The sequence below is a fragment of the Rattus norvegicus genome, chromosome 6, assembly GCF_036323735.1.
Source record: "Rattus norvegicus strain BN/NHsdMcwi chromosome 6, GRCr8, whole genome shotgun sequence".
Taxonomy (NCBI): Eukaryota; Metazoa; Chordata; class Mammalia; order Rodentia; family Muridae; genus Rattus; species Rattus norvegicus.
The window spans coordinates 63527399-63545481 of record NC_086024.1 but is presented as its reverse complement, the minus strand read 5'-3'; the positions used below and the strand labels follow the sequence as shown (position 1 = coordinate 63545481).

Here is an 18083-nt window from a genome sequence, read left to right as displayed (position 1 = left end):
AATAAAGATGCTGACAGCCTACAGTTGGGCAGAAGAGAGATAAGTGGGGCTTTGGTTCCAGGGCTTGGTATCTGAGGGAGGACCATGAGGGGAAGAAGAAGGTGGAGAGAGCAGAAGACATCATGGGGTAGGGAAGTCATGAAAACATGGCCACGAGGCTTTGACAAGTGGAGTTTAGATCTATCCGATAGAACATAGCAAGTTATAACTCAGGGCTATTGATAGGGAAGTAGAAACTAATAGCATAGAGGGTAGATATCTAACCAGCTCTAGTGCTAATTAAGGTTTATTATGAATATAAAAATTTTGTGTCTTTTAACTTGGAACTGAATGATCTAATCAGGTGGGGTAGAAATCCCTGAATGATATTAAATATTTACAACAACAGGATGAACTATCTCCTGTGAAGACTTCCTCATAGAGTAGACATTTCAGATAGAAAGAAACCCACAGCCAGAAACCCGCAAACTATGCAGAGGAATCATAGATGATACTCACGGTTTGCTAGGAATGAGCAATTCAAATTATGGAATGTGATTTGAAATGGGTAGAGGGAAGGGCTTGAAGGAAGACAGAGCACAGAGACACAGCAATAAAGATACCAGACTTGCTAGGGGGGTTACACTCGGATTAAGGGCAGTTGTGGCCGTAGGGTCACCTCTAATCTCAATACTTAGAGGAACGTACTTTGGAAAGAGGACCATGAGAACAGTACCAGCCAGAGATATATAGCAAGTTCAGACCAAGCTAAGGAAAGTGACAAGTTCTAAGCCAGCTTTGGCTATATGACAGGATTCTGCCACAAGACACAAAAGAGACTGGATAGAGGTTATATCTGATCTACTCTGAAAGCTAGCATGTAGACAATGGAAAGTTCCAAAATATGGATAATCTTATGCCTACACCAACATCCCGTGGCTTTGTATGAAAGGACATAGTCAACCAAGAGGAGTTTCAGTGCTGTATGTGAAATGCCAAGGATAGGACAAAACTTTAACCCCCAGTACAATGTGGGTGTACAATAAAATACTCCCAACTACAGAAAGAAAGAAAAACTTAATCACTACCCAGTGACTACTTTTGTTCATTTTTTTTAAATGTAATACTGTACTCAAAAGAAAAAAACCAAACAATATAGGCTTTGGCCTTTAGGTTTTTGCTCCCTCCCACACACTCGTGCTCTGACACTGTGACTCACGCCACTCACACACAAGTACCTGAGAACCAGGAAGAAACGGCATCTGATGAAAAAGCTGGAAGCCACCTCAACAATAACCCTCCAGGCATCCAGCTTCCTTAGGGGCAAATGGAGCTAAAGCACTATTAATCTCAGCTGTTACTTGAGAACTGCATGCTTCTGAAATTCAGTTTGATTTGGAGAACTGTTTGAGAAAAGCTAAAAGTAAACCTTCCTCTGAACTGGCATGAAGAGATGGTGTAGAAGGAACACCAGCAATAAAGAACAGCAAAACTACCCATTTGAAACTCAAGCACAGAATCTGTCATTCTCAATTTCAAATTCATATGTCCTAAGACTCAGCACTATGACATCCAGACCGATGAACCAAGAGAAACGTCTTTCTCCATAAACCAGTCTCCGCATTCTGCTACGGCAACAGAAGATGGATTAAGTCAGGAAGCTGTATGTACAGTCAGTGATTAATATTAATCACTTACACGAATTGTGCTCGCTTCATATTTAAGTCTATATACAGTGTTTATTGTTAGAGGTTTTCATGTCCTTACTGTGGTACCAAAAATCTAAAAGGGCTCTAAAATGCTTTAGTCTTCTAAGCCATTTGGCACCAGAAATCTTACCTGAATTATTTATCTGGAGAAAATGTTGCATTCTACTGCAGATCTTACTGGAGGGCTACAGGATAACATACAGTATTATCCACATCAGCTTTCTGAAGCTATAAAATTCTGACTTTCAAAAGACATCTGATACTAAGGGATTTAGATAAGGGATCATGGATCAATGTTATATAACCTTTGGAAAATACTGCAAGATAGTTTTGAGGGATTTAACTAAGGCTACTTCAGCTTGGCACAAAATTGAGCATTGGTCAGATAATCTACTAAATGGTGATACCTGGGTGCTTAATATTCAGATTAAAATCAGATAATTAGCCTTTGATAAATGGCCTCTAATTTGCATTAGGCGAGTTTCCCTCATTCTTTTCTCATCTGCCAACTTCTCAGGACATCCTGTGGGCTAGTACCTCGCTATTTTGTCTTTAGCATCTATCTCTGCAAGTTCTAATTATTAAACATCTCCCTGCCTACCTCATCTATAAATGTTCTTCTGACGTCACTCTCTCTATAGCCTCTTGCCTTATTCTTGAACTTTGCAAAGATCTCACCGGTTACACTCTTCGGTCATTCTTCAATCCATGACACTGGCTTCCATTGCATCCATACAGTGGAGTTGCTCATCTGGTTCCCCAGCATCAGTGGGCCTTTTCATGATTCACTATTTCTTGGTTCTTAATACTTTTGACTCTGGGCAGACGGGTCTAACTCTACACTCTCTCTGGCGCTCACAGTTACTTCTGGACTGTCACTTACTGACAGGGCTCATAGTTCTCAGGTCTACACCTGCAGCTCCGCCCTCTTTCTTGAATGTTACACACTGTCTACGAAACATCCCATTTTCAATATCCCTTAAGTGACTAAACTCAGGCTAAAATCTGATTTATTTTGCTCCCAAACCTGCACATTTACTACTTCTTTATCTCCATTCAGTGAAATGGTACCAACAACCACCCACTGGTTAGAAACCTTGGAAAGAGTAACAATCCCCCTACCCCACCCACCACCACCGCCTTTTAACTAAAAAAAAAATTCATCAAATTCCTTTGAAGTGGAGTTACTATTGTGTGTGTATCAGTTGTGTACTATCCTATGTAACTGTTGGGAATTGAACTCACATCCTTCGGAAGAGCTGTAGGTGCCTTTAACAACTCAGCTATTTCCCTAGTCCCTACCTTTTAAAAAAGGTCGTTAAAAATTTTTTTTGATGAGTCATCAAGTCCTGTCAATTTAAATTCCCAAATTTACTAGGACTCTGCTTCAATAATTACCTTTATTTCAGGCTGTCCCAGTATGGTTTCTATAAGGGCTATTTTAGTTTACATGTTGTAGTTTATCATTGAGGGAAATGAAAGCAAGAACTCGAGGTAGGAAAAATTAATTGTTGTAGGAGGGCCCAGCCCACAGTTGAGTAGTGCTATCCCTAAGCAGATGGACCTGGGCCATGTGGGAAAGACAACTAAAAAATGCGTCATAGACAGTGTCCACTGGCCAATCTGATCTAGCCACTTCCTCAACTGAGGCTACCTCTTCCTAGGTAACTCTGGGATGTATGGAGTTGACAGTTGAAGCTAACTCTGACATGAGTCACAGTAGCTTAGATTACTAAATCAAAGTCTTTCCATGGTTCTCTCTCCTATTTGGACCTTGACTAATACATTTTCAGTTGTGCCACCAGACAAATGTGATCACATCTCTCCCTTCTTTCCTTTCTTTTGCTGTATTTCGACTTTGTTGCTTAATTTACATTGTAACCTTTACAAAATCTACTTGGCTCATAATTAAGAATTGTTCATTTATGTGTCATTGTATTTGACTTTTTTAAAATCATTATACTCTCATACCATACATCCCTTCTGCAGTTTCCCCCACGCCCCTCTCATTCCCCACCCTCACCTCCTCTCTCCCCGATCCACTTCTCCTCTGTTTCCCTTCAGAAAAGGGCAGGCCTCCTAGGTCTGTCAACCAATCATGGCATAACAAGATATACTAAGACTAGCCATAAACCTTCATATCAAGGCTGAATGAGGCAACCCAGTAGGATCTCTCCCCTTTTAAAACTATTCATGCTTTTCAAATAATGCCCATATCCATTCACAGACCTTTATGGTTTATGAAGCTGTTTCTCGTGGCTTTATGTTCTATCACACAGTGAACCTATATTGCTTAAATACCTTGGGATGTGACCTCAGAGTAATGAACCAACCAAAGCTTTAAATATCAAGGAATTTTTAAAAAATAATTTTGAAAGATTTATTTATTTATTTTATGTACATGAGTACACTGTAGCTGTTCTCAGACACACCAGAAGAGGAAATTGTACCCCATTATAGATGATTGTGAGCTACCATGGGATCCTGGAATTGAACTCAGGACCTCCAGAAGAGCAGTCAGTGCTCTTAACCACTGACCCGTCTTTCCATCAAGCTAAGTGGCTGGAGGCTAAGAAAGTCAAATAAACAAATAAATGTTAAAAATAGACACTAATGAGGTATATGCTATTTCAGGGCACTAAAATAATATTTCCTTAATTTGTTCATTCATTCATTTACTTCATTCATTCACGTTATATAGTCCTGGGGGAATGAACCTAGTCCCATCTGAATGGTAGACAAGAGCTCTTCCACTAAGCTCTATCTGCGGCCTGAGCAGCAGGTTAATTATGAGTAGTTCCACATCTACTCTCAGCCAAGAGCTCCCTTGGAAAGTTTTCTGTTTCTAGTTTACATACTTTGATGAGATGTGATTAAAATCTGATGCATTTCTCCAAAATAACAGCTAATAGCTTTGTTTAAGTAAAAGAATTCTCAAGAGCCAATAGAGAAAAGAAACTCAGTTAAGACAACTGAGATAAAAACCAAAACAAACCAGAACTTAATGGGAAGAGGTAAAGCAATTGCCAAGAATCGTTCAGAACAGCAGTGCAGGACAAGAGAAAGTAAAGGAGAAAGAACATGTAAGCATCACTTACCCTCAGCTCCTCTTTAGTATTGAAACTATTCAGAAGTTGCTGATAATGTCTATCTGTCATTTGTCGTAATAGGGAAAGGAGACAGGCAACAAATTCCCCCTAAGGAAAAAAAAGCCATTACTTTAAATGAGGGACATAAGAAAACACCGATAACTTAATACGAACTGCCCTCACAGGGAACACTTCATGAAGTTTCTATGATCCCAAATTTACCCTGGGCTGCTTCCTAATCTCTGCGAATTCCATTTTCCTTTCCTGAATTTACAAGATCCCCTTCAGCTCACCAGCACATTGGTCTTTTGACTCAGCAGGTAAAAGGAACCATGCAATGCATAATGTTGGCTTCGGTCTCCTTTTAGAAAATGGTGATAAGTTCATAGCTACTCTTTGTGCTCGAGCTCTATGCACCTGACTCCTATGAAGTCCATTGCTTAAAAATGAAAAAGGAAAGTGCACACATCATCCTTAGATTTTAAGAGTAATAAAATTGCTATAATTTGCCTTTTCTAATGCACTTTTAGCTTGAAACTATCATTTTTAATGCAACCATATTTGTTCAACAAAGAACTTACCTTCTTTTAAACGGAGAAATGATATAAAGCAATGGAAACACAACAGGAGAAGCAGTTGCTGGCTAACTGAATGCACGTAAAAGTCCACTTTAATTGGGAGACTGCTTTGAATGTATGTGGGAAAGACTACAGTATCACATTAAAACTGGAGACTAAAAGACCAAGAGGTAGATTTTGCATCTCAGGCAGTTGGGTTAGCTCAGTCAAATGCTTTCTGCCAGTTTCTACAAGAATCCCCAAAATACAACTAAATGGTTATGTCCAAGAAATCTGAGATTCATATTGGTTCTTCACATGCTGGCAGTAACTTGTGACACAAAGACATTTCAAACAGTTGCCCTGTACATTAAGGTAAACATTCACTCATAATATAATTAATATTTCATATGGGTTCATATTTAATAATTATATAACTAAACAATTCATATGGGTTATGATGTGGTTTGAATTTAAACGCCCCTTCCTCCAGGCTTCTGTACTTGTACCAGGGCTCTGGAACTTTTAGAAACAGGTCACTAAAGGCAAGCCTTTGTAGGCTCTGACCTACAAAGAGCTGGAACCCTGGTTCTGCTCTCTGTTTCCTATTTCAGCATGGTGTGGACAACCACCAATGCAAGCTCTCACTGCTGTGGACCCTTGTGACCCCTTTCCCATTATGACAACCTGTGTGACTCTGAAATCCTGAACTCAAAGCCATCTTTTCTCCTATAACCTGTTGGTTAAGTATCCTGTGGCAGTGATACATAATAACAAATAGTAAGGAACGCAGACAAGTAGAATTATCTCCCAGGCTCAACGCACTAGCCTGTCACGGAGCAAAAGAAATCCGTAAAGGTCACACAGGAGATAGAAAATATAAAGAAAAGGTTATTGATGTTCTAGTGCAAACGTGATTTTGGTATCACAAGCTTCAGAGAACTTTAGGTGACATTGCAGCCATTTTTACCTAAGCCAGAGAGAAGAGTACTTTCCTTGTTGCCTAGCACAGTGACCTCAGGGATCTGTTGTGTAAAAAAAACCAAACAACAACAACAACATGGTGATAGGTACAAACACAGCCTTCATTTGCATGAGAGGTTTGCTGTGGTTGGCAAATAGCTGTCTCGGGCTAGATGAGCAGACTGTTTAGTCCATCTTATGAGGTGGACAGAAAACAACTTCTCATTCTGCCTCCTCTGGTGTTACAATATTAGGTCAAATAAAAGGTATATCCTGCCTACTCTCACCTCCTTTTCGTTGAGCATGTGTAACTATTTACACGGAGAAAGAAACCGCAGGTCATAGAGTGTTAGTGAAGCAGAGACAGCGTACCAGGCAGCACTCTGAGCTCCAGAAACAGCAAAACAGCTGGCTACCTGAGAGCGGAAGAAGAGGCAGAATGGAGGGGCAGCTGGCAACACAAAAGCCATCTTTTCTCCTATAACCGCAAAAGCTGCAGAATGGCCTGCTACAGTGACAGCTGAAAGGAGGGAGAGCCTCACGCCCGAAGCTTTTGCGCAGCCGCAGGAGCCTCCAGGGCGGCGGTCTCCGCAGCAGCTGCCGCTGCCTCCCAGCAAAGGGCTGGCCAAAGCTGCGTCTTGAGCAATGATAGCTGTGACAGTGGCTATAGCTGTAAGAGACCACCAAAGAAGTCACAAATGCAGCCAAGGGAGGCACAAGCAAGAGTAGTGGAAGTAGAGAAAAGGAAAGAGTGGACAGCTGAGGCTGACAGAGAACAGAAGGTTACGGAGAGCCAAGGAAGAGAAACTATAATCTCTGGTTAGTAAAAAAAAGTTCCAAAGAGTTGTCAAGTCTTTATAGCAGAGGGTCATACTCTACGCCCAGAAGCTACAATACTGGATACAGTCAAGGGTTGAGAAATCCTGACATCCTAGTCATGCATAAGAGACACACGGGGCTAAGAGTGCTGCTATGTGGGACCTGCATGAGAATCATAGCTTGAGGGTGCCCCTGCTACTGTTTCTGACTATTGCTGCCCCTCTCCATCAAATGCTGAGGATAAAATGCTGCCAAGGACCAGCATTTGTAGAGCTTCTCCCTGGATGACCATGGTTCTTATCTAGATAGCACAGAACGATCTCAACCAGCTGGATAATAACAGGGGAGGGAGATGAAACACTGAGTTTTGAGTGGTGGACATGTTCATTACCTTATTTATTTTAATGTTTCCTAAGTAAATATAATATATCAAGTTATATATTTTTAAAAAACAAATTATTCTATTGTTTTGTATATCAATAAAAACGTTTTAAAAGGTATTGCCAATACTATGATTTATGTTGATATTGTGTAAGTTAATATACTTTGTGTTGACAAGTTCTATGTTTATTAGAGTCTTGTTAGGTGGACACTGTCAAACAGAAGGTAATAATCTGGTTTCACAGCTAGCAAAAGGCAAAGCTTGGATGTGAAGGTCAGTGGCCTATGTTGTAGAAGACTATCTCTATGGTTCTCTTTCCTACTTTGAGACTGACTTCATGTAGGAAACATGCCTGAATTGAGGTGGCATGGTTCAAACTTATATATAAATACATAAGAACCTATCTATTGTTAATACTGCTAGATGTATCAGGTCTTGTCTTAAAACACAAATTAGTTGGTAGAGTTTCAATCAATTTTCAGTCATGAACCCAATAGTTATATTGTATGTTAATTATTCTAACTCATTTATCACATTATTAACATACTTAAATACTTGTTTCAATATATCCTATAAATTCTAAAATACTTTTAAGTTTGAAAAATTACATATCCTAGATCATAATTTTAGTAACAAGAAAAAAAAACGCCAACAGTAAATAGACCTTCAATAGCTTGTTATAATCCATGTACATAGATGAACTCTTTGAATCTAACTTATTAACTATGTCTGTTGTGTCTGGGCTAGACCCACTACAAATAACTTATCATTATGACATATAATCTCTGGCACATTTATGATATACTGCCAATCTCAACACTTTAATAATCTACTTTCATTTGCTCATATAATCTAATTTCTAACTTCAAGTTCTTATCCAGAATATTAGATGTCTAATATTTTACTTTTATCTTTTTATACTGAAATGTGAATTTTTTTACTTTTAAGATACTTTAATAATGTTCATATGAATTCTCCTAATTTATGAAAGGAGCATAATAAAAAAGCATTGGTCGAGATTTGTTTACTTGGCAAACTGACTTTAAAATTCAATAGCCTTCAGTGGCTTGTATCCATTTTATGTACACAATACATTGCTTATCAGTAACTGCCAAAAATATTTTGTATCTACATCAAAAGCCTTCAGGAAGCTTCTCTTAAGCATATGCCTGTCTGCACCCCTTCACACCCTGGTGTTTCCTAGACTATACTACTCTTTCCTTTCTCTAATCACAAAGCAGTACCTAACGAGTTTAGACAGGCAATGCCAGGGGATCTTAGACAGTGCCAAGGCTGAGCCGGGTCACCCACTACCATGCTACTTAACACAGTTGTGTGCAAAGAAACATTTATATACTGTAGAGACCTCGGGCAGACAAACAGATCTCTCTCTGTCATGCATGCAATGCCATGGTGTGCATGTTGAAACCAGAGGAAAATTTCTGTGAGATGGTTTTCTTCTTTCACAATTTGGGTTCTGCAGATCAAACTTGGGTTTGGGGTTGAATAGTTTAGGTCCACTCAGAGTAACACAGAGAGAGACTTTCATGCTTAGGTGCCAAGGAGACTTGGGGAACTGGCCTTCCACTCTATGTCCACATAAACTGTCATCTGCTTTCATTCTCCCTAGCTGAGTGGCATCACATAAGGACAGCTAAAACAAAAGGCTCACCTATGACCCAGGACCACAGAATACAGAAACATTTGGATTTCAGGTGAAAATCATTCACTGTACCAAGAATCAAGATTTCGAATAGAATGAACAAGACTAATGACAAATGTCAACATCAAGACCAGAAAGGGACTGAAAGGATGTGACTCATATACGTCAAGACAAAGTGATTCATGGGTCTGGACGTTAATTATACAATTGTAATACTCTGAGGAAAAATAGGTTGCATTGTTATGACTAGATTAAAGGGTTCTTAAACATGAAATGATTCACCAAGGGAAAAATTAATAATCTGAAGTTCATTAAAGATGAAAAAAATTTTGCTTTTGCAAACACCATGAAGGGGATGGAGAACAAGCTATAGTAGGAGAAAATACCAAAACAATGCTCACAATGTGGCAGTGAGAGAATCATTCAGCTAGAAAATGGGACAAGACATGAAGAGACATTTCTTTTAGGAACAATATGGATGGCAAGAATGTAGGTGAAAATCCTTGCAGGGTAAGGTCAGCTGTTGGGGAAACAGAAAGTAAAGCCTGAGTGAGAGGAGGCCGTACAGCCGTCAGAATCCTCCCAACCCTGACACTCATACAGACGCAAAGGAAAAGGCGACAGCATCACATGCTGAGGAATCAGATCATGCAGGCTGTGCACACTCGGAATGTTTAAATGCCACTGCCACTGGGGAAGGGGGTCTGGCCGTTTCTTAAAAACTGACCATGTAGCTAGCTACCTTATGATTCAGCAACCAAACCCCTTGAATTTCTTGCAGAAAAAAAAAAGTGGAGAAACATGTCCACATAAAAGCTCAATGTAAATGATGTTTATACTAACTTTCCTAATACTACACAAACCCTGGAAAGAACCCTATCGACCTTCATAGGGGAATTGTTAAAGATATGCAGTGTATCTATACCATGGAATAATACTCACTAATGAAAAGGGAAACCGAATATATATATATAGCAACCTGCACGAATCTTCAGAAAACTCTGCTCAATTTTTGTTAAAGTCAATGGTAAAACGTCCCATGCGCTGAGATTCTATACACATAACATCCACAAATGTCAGAACTACGTAAGTAGAGAGGAGAGTGGTGGTTGCCTGGAACTAAGGAGGTGGACCAGATGAAGGAAAGTAGATTTAGCGCTAAAGCAGCCCATAAGAAATGACTGTGGTGATGAGAACCTCGCGTATCTGGATCATATCAACATCCATGTTCTGCTCTGGAATTCTGCGAGCAGCTATCATTTACGGAACTGGATAAAAGAAGCATGAATGTTTTTATATTGCTTCTTATATCTGTATGTCATTTTATAGTAACACAAAATAAAAGTCTAACTTAAAAAAAGTAAAAAAAAAAAAAGACAATTAAAACAAAACAAAACAAAAAAACCAATCACTTAAGCCTTCAAACCTGTAACAAACGCCAGTGGCACCCACCCAACACCCATCAGACAACAGCAAACCCATGGTGGGGTGGGGGGTGCCATTTCACACATCAGGCTCCTTAGACCATGAGAAGCTATAATTCAAGCTTCTTTATTCTAAATAAGACAGTTCAGCTAGTACATACATTGGGGTTTTATTTTATTCTTTTATTTCATGTGTACAAGTGTTCTGCTTGCATCATGTGTGTGTGCACTCATGTGTGCCTGGAGGCCACAGAGGCTAGGAGAGCGCACTAGATCCTCTGGAACTCGAGTTACTGGTGGTGGCTGTGAGCTGCCATGTGGGTGTATAGAGCTTGAGTCCTCTGGAGGAATAGCCAGTGCTCTTAACCACGGAGCCATCTTACTAGCACTGGCGACTTCTCCTTTCCCCTTCCCTCCTATATATATGTATATATACATACCACATACTATAGATATAGATTTTAAATATATATTTAAATAAAACATGTAAAATTCCTAGTTTGTTAAGATACTTTAACTTTACTTGTAGTGGTGATTTGGATGAAAAATGTCTCCCATAGGCTCATGTACTTGAATGCTTGGTCCTGAGCTGTTGGCCTTGTTTGGGGAAGCTATGAGACTTTTAGGAAGCAGAGCCTGAGTGGAAGAGGTATATCACTGAGAGTAGGCTTTGACTGAGTTTATAGCCTCACCTCACTTCTAGTTATTTTCTTTCATTCAGGGAAACAGAGAGAAGCCATAATATTTACACAAAAAGGCCTGTAATGTTAAAAAGGATGCTCTGATTTAACATTATGAGACAAAGAACCTCCAAAGATTCCACTGAGTTTGTTTTCTGTTGGTCTTCTGTACCTGGGCATGGGTACAGAATACTTAAGAATACTGTTTCCCTACTGAGACAGACTTCCTTGAAGAAAATGAATTTGCAAGTGTCTATCAGTTGAAGATAGCTTCTGCCTTAGGGATGGGGCATGTGTCTATTTGTCCTTTTAGCCCTAAGATCCCATCAGGTGCAGACCATGCAGGCCCTGTGCCCGCTGCCTCAGTCTCTGTGAGCTCTTATACGTCAGCTCTGTTGTGTCTAGAAGACCTGGCTTCCTTGGTGTCCTCCATCCCCTCTGGCTCTCACACTCTTTCTGCCTCACTTCCACAACGTTCCCTAAGGATCCCAGACTTCCTAGTTTTTAAATAGAAATGAAAATGATTTCTATCTGGAGCTGAACATTCCCAAGCACCACGGTACGATTAGTGAGGCTGACAACAAGTGCTTAATTAACACTTGTGCACATAATTTACACGTGAATTACAGTATCTACCGCTACAGCTACAAATGATAGCTATGGCTTAAAAGAATATTGTTTAATATATAAACACTTAAATGTTAAACCTCGTGTGATTTTTTTAAACAGAAATTCTTATGTATATGGACAACTCAATGGTAAAGTATTTTTCTACCACTCATGAAGCCCTGGATTTGAGCGTTAACACTGCCATAAATAAAAACAGCATGTGTTTACACATAGATCATATACAGATGCATATGTGCCAAATATCAGACTTCATTTCTTAATACTTTGCCTGGATCATGCTATGCTAGCATCCTAAGACAGTTGAGCTCGAAAGTCCCTTAGAATTTACCAAGGTAAATTCTTCTCATTTAATACAACCAAACTGAAGACTAAAAAAGTTAAGGTCCTAATGGGTGGAGGAGAAAAGTCCAGAATTAGCACACAGGGTGTCTGATTCCAGTTGCTGTTCCCCTATTCTTTGTTCTTTAGAAAATTTGGGTAATTAAAAGTTACCAAGTTGACTGAGGATATAGAAATCATAGATTAATTTAAATTTAGAAGAGTAAGAATATGAAAGTTGTCTTTCTGAAACTCAGACTTGCTTACAATGGCATCTTAACCTACAGGTTTCCTATCTCACTTTGTGTATAGTGAATACAACATCCTGTGTTCTAGCAATGCTCACAGTTCATCCCGGGGACCAGATTTCCCATAGTCATATTACAACCCACCACGAAAGGGAATGGAGCTTTGAGGAGCACCACCAGGCCCTGCGTATATGCACATGCCACATGCCACATGCCACATGCCACGTGCTCATGATCTTACAGTGACATCCTGGAACTGCAGCCTCATGGCGGAGCTGGATGCTTGAGGCCGACTGGTGATCTCCAGTATGGTCCTGAGCAGGATATCCAGCAAGCTGGCCACGATCACGTCTATTTCCTCCAGTACAGACTTTTCCTTAGGAGAGAAAAATCGAGAACAAACAGTGTGCTCAGGAGGCTGCCTCTGCATGCACCAAATCTCTTTGTAAGGACAACGGGAGTCCCCAAATCCGGAGTCAAAGACTCGGGGAACTTAAGACAATAAATAAGAGAGGTAAACCTCAATGGGAAAAAAAAATGGCCTTGCAGAGAAACATGACTTCAGAGAGTCAATGGCTTGCCCTAAAGCACACAATCTGGCTGTGCAGTGTAAGGCTAAGATATAAACAAAAAAGGTGCAGTGTAAAAAACCACAAATTCTGAAGCCAGCCCTATTCTTAAGGAACTCGTGGCCTTGAGCAAGGCAGGGAGCCTCTCTGGGCTGTAGTCTTCTCTTACAGAATGATTTCCTTATGTGCTTACATGGAGGCTTCTCAGCACGGGTAGGCACACAGATCGTTTTCCAAGACTGGTTTATATGCAAATGACTATTCCCGTAGAAGTGGCTTTTTAAAAAAGCCCACATGTAAACCTAAGAAACTGGAGAGCAGTCTAGTCCTTGGTCACAGAGAGCCCTGGTTAGTAGCCACGAGAAGGATCGGCTTTCCTGAAGTGCTTAAAAGCATCCACACTTCAGGACTCCAGAGAGAATCTCTCTGCACTGCCTGCTGCAAAGAATAATGGGTTCTTAACATAATTACATGGGGGGAAACTTCTGTGCAACTTTATATGCTGCACAGAAGTTTATATATTATCTAAATATGTACATATACACATATATGCATATATATTACATACACACATATGTAATGATAAATTTCATAACATTCATGAGAAAACTCCCAAAGTTTCCCCAGGGACCTGCTTTCAGCTCTAAATTCCTTACGAGCTGAGCCCTGGCTTAGCTAAAACCTGACGGCAATTTTGAAACTGAAGTAGAGAAGAACAAAGAACGCATCTCTCCTACAGCTATTTGCTTTTTGTCACTGGTGGACTGTGGGGTGGGGGAACAGTGACGTGCGCTCCACCAAGGATGCTCATCCCACTTCAGACGCAGAACTCAGGGGTTCTCTGAATACCACCCCTTTCCATACCAGCAGGGCACTCTCTCCATCCCCTCCCCTGGCATCATTCATTCCTACCCCTGCTCTTCAGAAGCCAGTCATAAACGATCATAAACGCAGAAAGAATGGGGAATGCAGCACCAAGTAATGTGGGACTGGGGAAGCCGGAGGCTCGGCACTCACTCACAAACTTCTCTGTAACCTGCTGTGGATGAGCCCAAAGTTTCATTAACAGTCACAGACTGACAGGAAGAGAACAGGACTTCCTTCCTATTCAGACTTCATATCAGACTCCTGCGCTGCTGAACGTCAATCCCAGACATTGTTCCCTTGATATGGAAACATGCCACTTTTCTCACTTTGTGCTGTGCTCTTAACACACAGTAATTATACTGTGTCAAGAGTCAAGCAAAACAGGAATCCTCAAAGCCATGACAAAAAGACTACTGTTGAGGTTGTGTGATAGCTGTACCGCGAGGCACCTCTCGTCTCCTGGGGGCTGTCCTTTGCTTCCATAATTTCCACAGGACTAGACCCAAGGGCCTCGGCCAAGTTCTAAGCACCATCATGTGGCCTTTCCCAGAACAGGCCCAAACCGCCATACCCTGCAAGCAGCAATTTCACAGTGTTTCATCAAGATTAAAGACACATGTGGGAAGCTTTGAGATTTCTAATTTTTTTTACTTGGTATTCAGATCTTCCTTGAAACACAACTTTAGGAAGCTAGGTTATTCAAGGTTACACAAATCCTGTGGTATTTTTTTTAATGAATTATTTATTTAAAAAATGTTTTTTTTTTTTCTTAATTCCTTCTGAGGAAACCCAAGTCGTGTGACTCCACTGGGGACCTTTAAGATTTTATTTGCAGCAGCCATTTGATGAGAACCACACACTATGGCCTGCGTGTACTTACTGAGCTATTTTTCTTGATGAGACAGAATACGTTGCTAAGGATACGTGCACACATGATCAAGTCCTTCTGTTCTTGCAAGTGAATGTGGAGGTGATGCAGTACGACAGGCAGGAGAATGTACCTTGAGTCTGAGAGAGAGAGAGAGAGAGAGAGAGAGAGAGAGAGAGAGAGAGAGAGAGAGAGAGAGAGCGCACACCATTAGTGTCACAGCTGCTGAGCCCACATAACAGCACATGGGATTACAGGGGTCCTAGCTCTCTATGAGTTGTATAGTAAAGATGAAGCAATTTCCCCCAATGCATCAGTGCTACGGGCAAGAGGCCTCTCTTAGCAACAGCTAGTCTCTTTCCTATCTTTCCCCCAGCCCTGGGGGTGTTTTACCTCCACCGTCAAATCAAAGGCTGTAAATCAATTTGTAAACCAAATGCCTCTCTTGTGTTTTCTGTGTTCTCTCTAAGGTAGACCAGCTATGATGTCTACTATGGAAGATGGGCACGTAGCTTTCTGATCTCCTGCCTTGCTCCTTGGTTTCTGGAGACTTACAGCACAGTTTCTGATTAATGTTATGATTACGCTCTCACTCTACTATGTGATTTCAAGTCATGGCCACACGACCATAGTTCTTGCATTGCTTTGATTTTCTCTCTTAGCTGTCAGAGTTATTGAGGAATCATTGGTATTCACGGTATTTGTATATGTAATCCTAAGGACCTTGGTTTGGCCCTTTCAACCTGTACAGCAGTGGTTCTCAATCTGTGGCTTGCAACCCCTGTGGAGGCTGCATGACCCTTTCACAGGGGTTGCCTAAGACCATCGGAAAACACAAATATTTACATTGTGATTCATAACAGTAGCAAAATTATAGGTATGAAGTAGTTATGACAATAATGTTATGGTTGGGGGTCACCACAACATGGAGAACTATATTAGAGGGTAACAGCATAGGGTAGGTTGGAAACCACTGCCGTAAAGTATCCTTTACTTAGAGGAAGTTATCCTGATTTGCTTCTATCTGAGAATTTAAATTCACACAGTATGTTGTGTTTTGAATAGGAATGGCTCTCATAGACCATGTGCTTGAATTCGTAGCCATAGGGAGTGACACTATTAGGAAGTGACCTTGTGGAGGACAGCTTTGAGGTCATGTATGCTCAAGCTATTCCAAGTGTGGCACACAGTATCCTTCTGCTGCCTGCAGATCAAGATGTAGAACTCTCAGCTCCTCTAGTACCACGTCTGCCTGGATGCTGCTATGGTCCCACCATGATGATAATGGACTGAACCTCTGAACCAGTAAGCCAGCCCCAATTAAATGTTTTCCAGTATAAGAGTTGCCTTGATTGTGATGTCTCTTCACAGCAATACAACCTTAATTAAGACAGTACGACTCTCTTGATCTTACATATTTTTCCATGTTTATGTCCCATTTTCCTGCTAACTTCCATACTTTATATCCTATATTTCCTATTTAATTTCTTACTCATTCTAATAGTTCATTCCTTTGCTTCAGGTCCAGCGTCACGGGCTATGAAATTTCTGCAGTATCACATCTCCCAGGCCTTGCACCTCACTGAGACAGCACACTTAATTTGGGGGCTTGGGAGATACTCTTTGCATCACCTTTTTCTTTAAAATTATTTATTTCTGTGTTTTCATTATGGCCTTTACCCTTCACACTGGAAATTTTCACTGGTACCTGGTGGTTTTTCACCAACCATTCATCTTTATAAACAATAATCAAGGAGAGAAAACAAATAAACCAACTCATGCAACCCAGGGGTTGGGCTCAGAGACTCATATTTCTCGATGCTTGCCTCTGAAGCACCAGAACAAGGATGACCCTGTGTTCAAACCTGTAAACTGGCTCACTGCAGGCCTTCTGTAAGTAGTACACCACTACAGACACCTTACTTATTTACGAAGCAATTACTTGACAGAAAGAACTATGGAGACGAACCTGGAAGCTGAAGAACAACGGGAAGGAACAGTTGAGTAAGAGTCTGCAAGGCTGTGTGGGAAGGCCTTTGACCTGAGTCTTCCCTCAGGACAAGCCTGAGAAAGGAAGCTGAACAGGTAGGGAGGGGTTGAGGTGCAGACAAACTGGCCAGAGCAAAGGGGACAGAATGCTAGAGCTTCTGAGGTCATGAGTATGTTTCCTTTATGTTCCTTCCTTCCTTTCTTCTTTCCCTCCCTCCCTCCTTTCTGTTTTTCTTTTTCTTTTGTTGTTATTTAACCCACTCCTACCATCTCATTGTACTCCTGGATAACTGTTTCTTATATTATATTTTTAGAGTTGACAACCAATAAGAAATCTCGGATAAAATAACACAACAAAACAACCCCTATGTATACCCTGGACACATTTCAACATATGAACAGCAGGTCTAGCCAGCAAGTGTTATTGGGCACCCATCAAGTTTTGTTCTTGAAATTGCCAAATTAACATAGAAATCTAATCAAATATCCTTCCTAATTTTATGCTATTAATTCCTCAAACATGCTTTTAAAATAGCATTACATTCTTCCTGTCATTTAAAAAATTTTCTTTTTAAAAAAGATTTACTTTTTATTTACACATGCCTGTGTGCTTGCGTGAGAGTCTGCCATGAGTATGCTGGTATCCTTAGAGGCTAGAACAGGGCATTAGGCCCCCTGGAACTGTTGTTACTGGCAGGTGAGCCTTCTGGCTTCAGTGCTGGGAACTGAACTCTAGGAACTAGGACTTCCCTAGAAAATCACTAAGCACTGTAACTGCTGAGTGATTGTCCCTGCCCCTTTCCTATTTTCTATTATAGTTCTGTATCACCCTATAGAATTACAGGTAGGGACTGGAGAGCAACTAAAAAGAAATCCCTTCTGATCACTTTGTACAGAATTCCCACCATCCACTCTTTGGTCCTCTGTTTGTAGGTGAAAGTAGGTAGTCCTGCCAGCTTGGAAGTCCTGAGCTGAGACCTGACAGCATCTCACTTAGAGTGGAGAACATCGCCAACACAGGGAGCACGGCAGTTGTTTCTCAGTGTCTAATCTTTCTGGGGTCTAAACAAATGTAGCTAGACTACTGAACAGAGGCAGCTCATTTCTTTCTTTCTGCCCCAGACTGCTGGACTCAGAAGGCCTAAGATAGGGGAGTGTCTCATCTCAGAACAGGCATTCAGGTCTTCACACTTAGCTTCTCTCATCTGCATTTTGTCTTACATGAGGTTCAATCACAAGCAACCCGTTCTCAGCAAGAAAACAGGTAAGTGATGGTTACAGATTCCTGCTACACAAATCAGCCAGTATTCAGCGCCAGGGACAAAGCCC

At 40.8% G+C, this 18083-nt stretch overlaps 1 protein-coding gene across 6 annotated transcripts in view; it reads right to left on the bottom strand.

Moving 5' to 3' along the window:
* The window catches only part of Dock4 (dedicator of cytokinesis 4), a 389723-nt gene that overhangs the window by 84291 nt on the left and 287349 nt on the right, over positions 1 to 18083 (bottom strand). For all 6 annotated transcript variants that reach the window (XM_039078130.2, XM_039078128.2, XM_039078129.2 and 3 more), the window contains exons 24-26: positions 14778 to 14905; positions 12703 to 12837; positions 4787 to 4885 (exon numbers count right to left, since the gene is read on the bottom strand). In XM_039078130.2, the coding sequence (XP_038934058.1) occupies positions 4787 to 4885; positions 12703 to 12837; positions 14778 to 14905 (362 nt within the window). The remainder of the gene's footprint in view (positions 1 to 4786; positions 4886 to 12702; positions 12838 to 14777; positions 14906 to 18083) is intronic.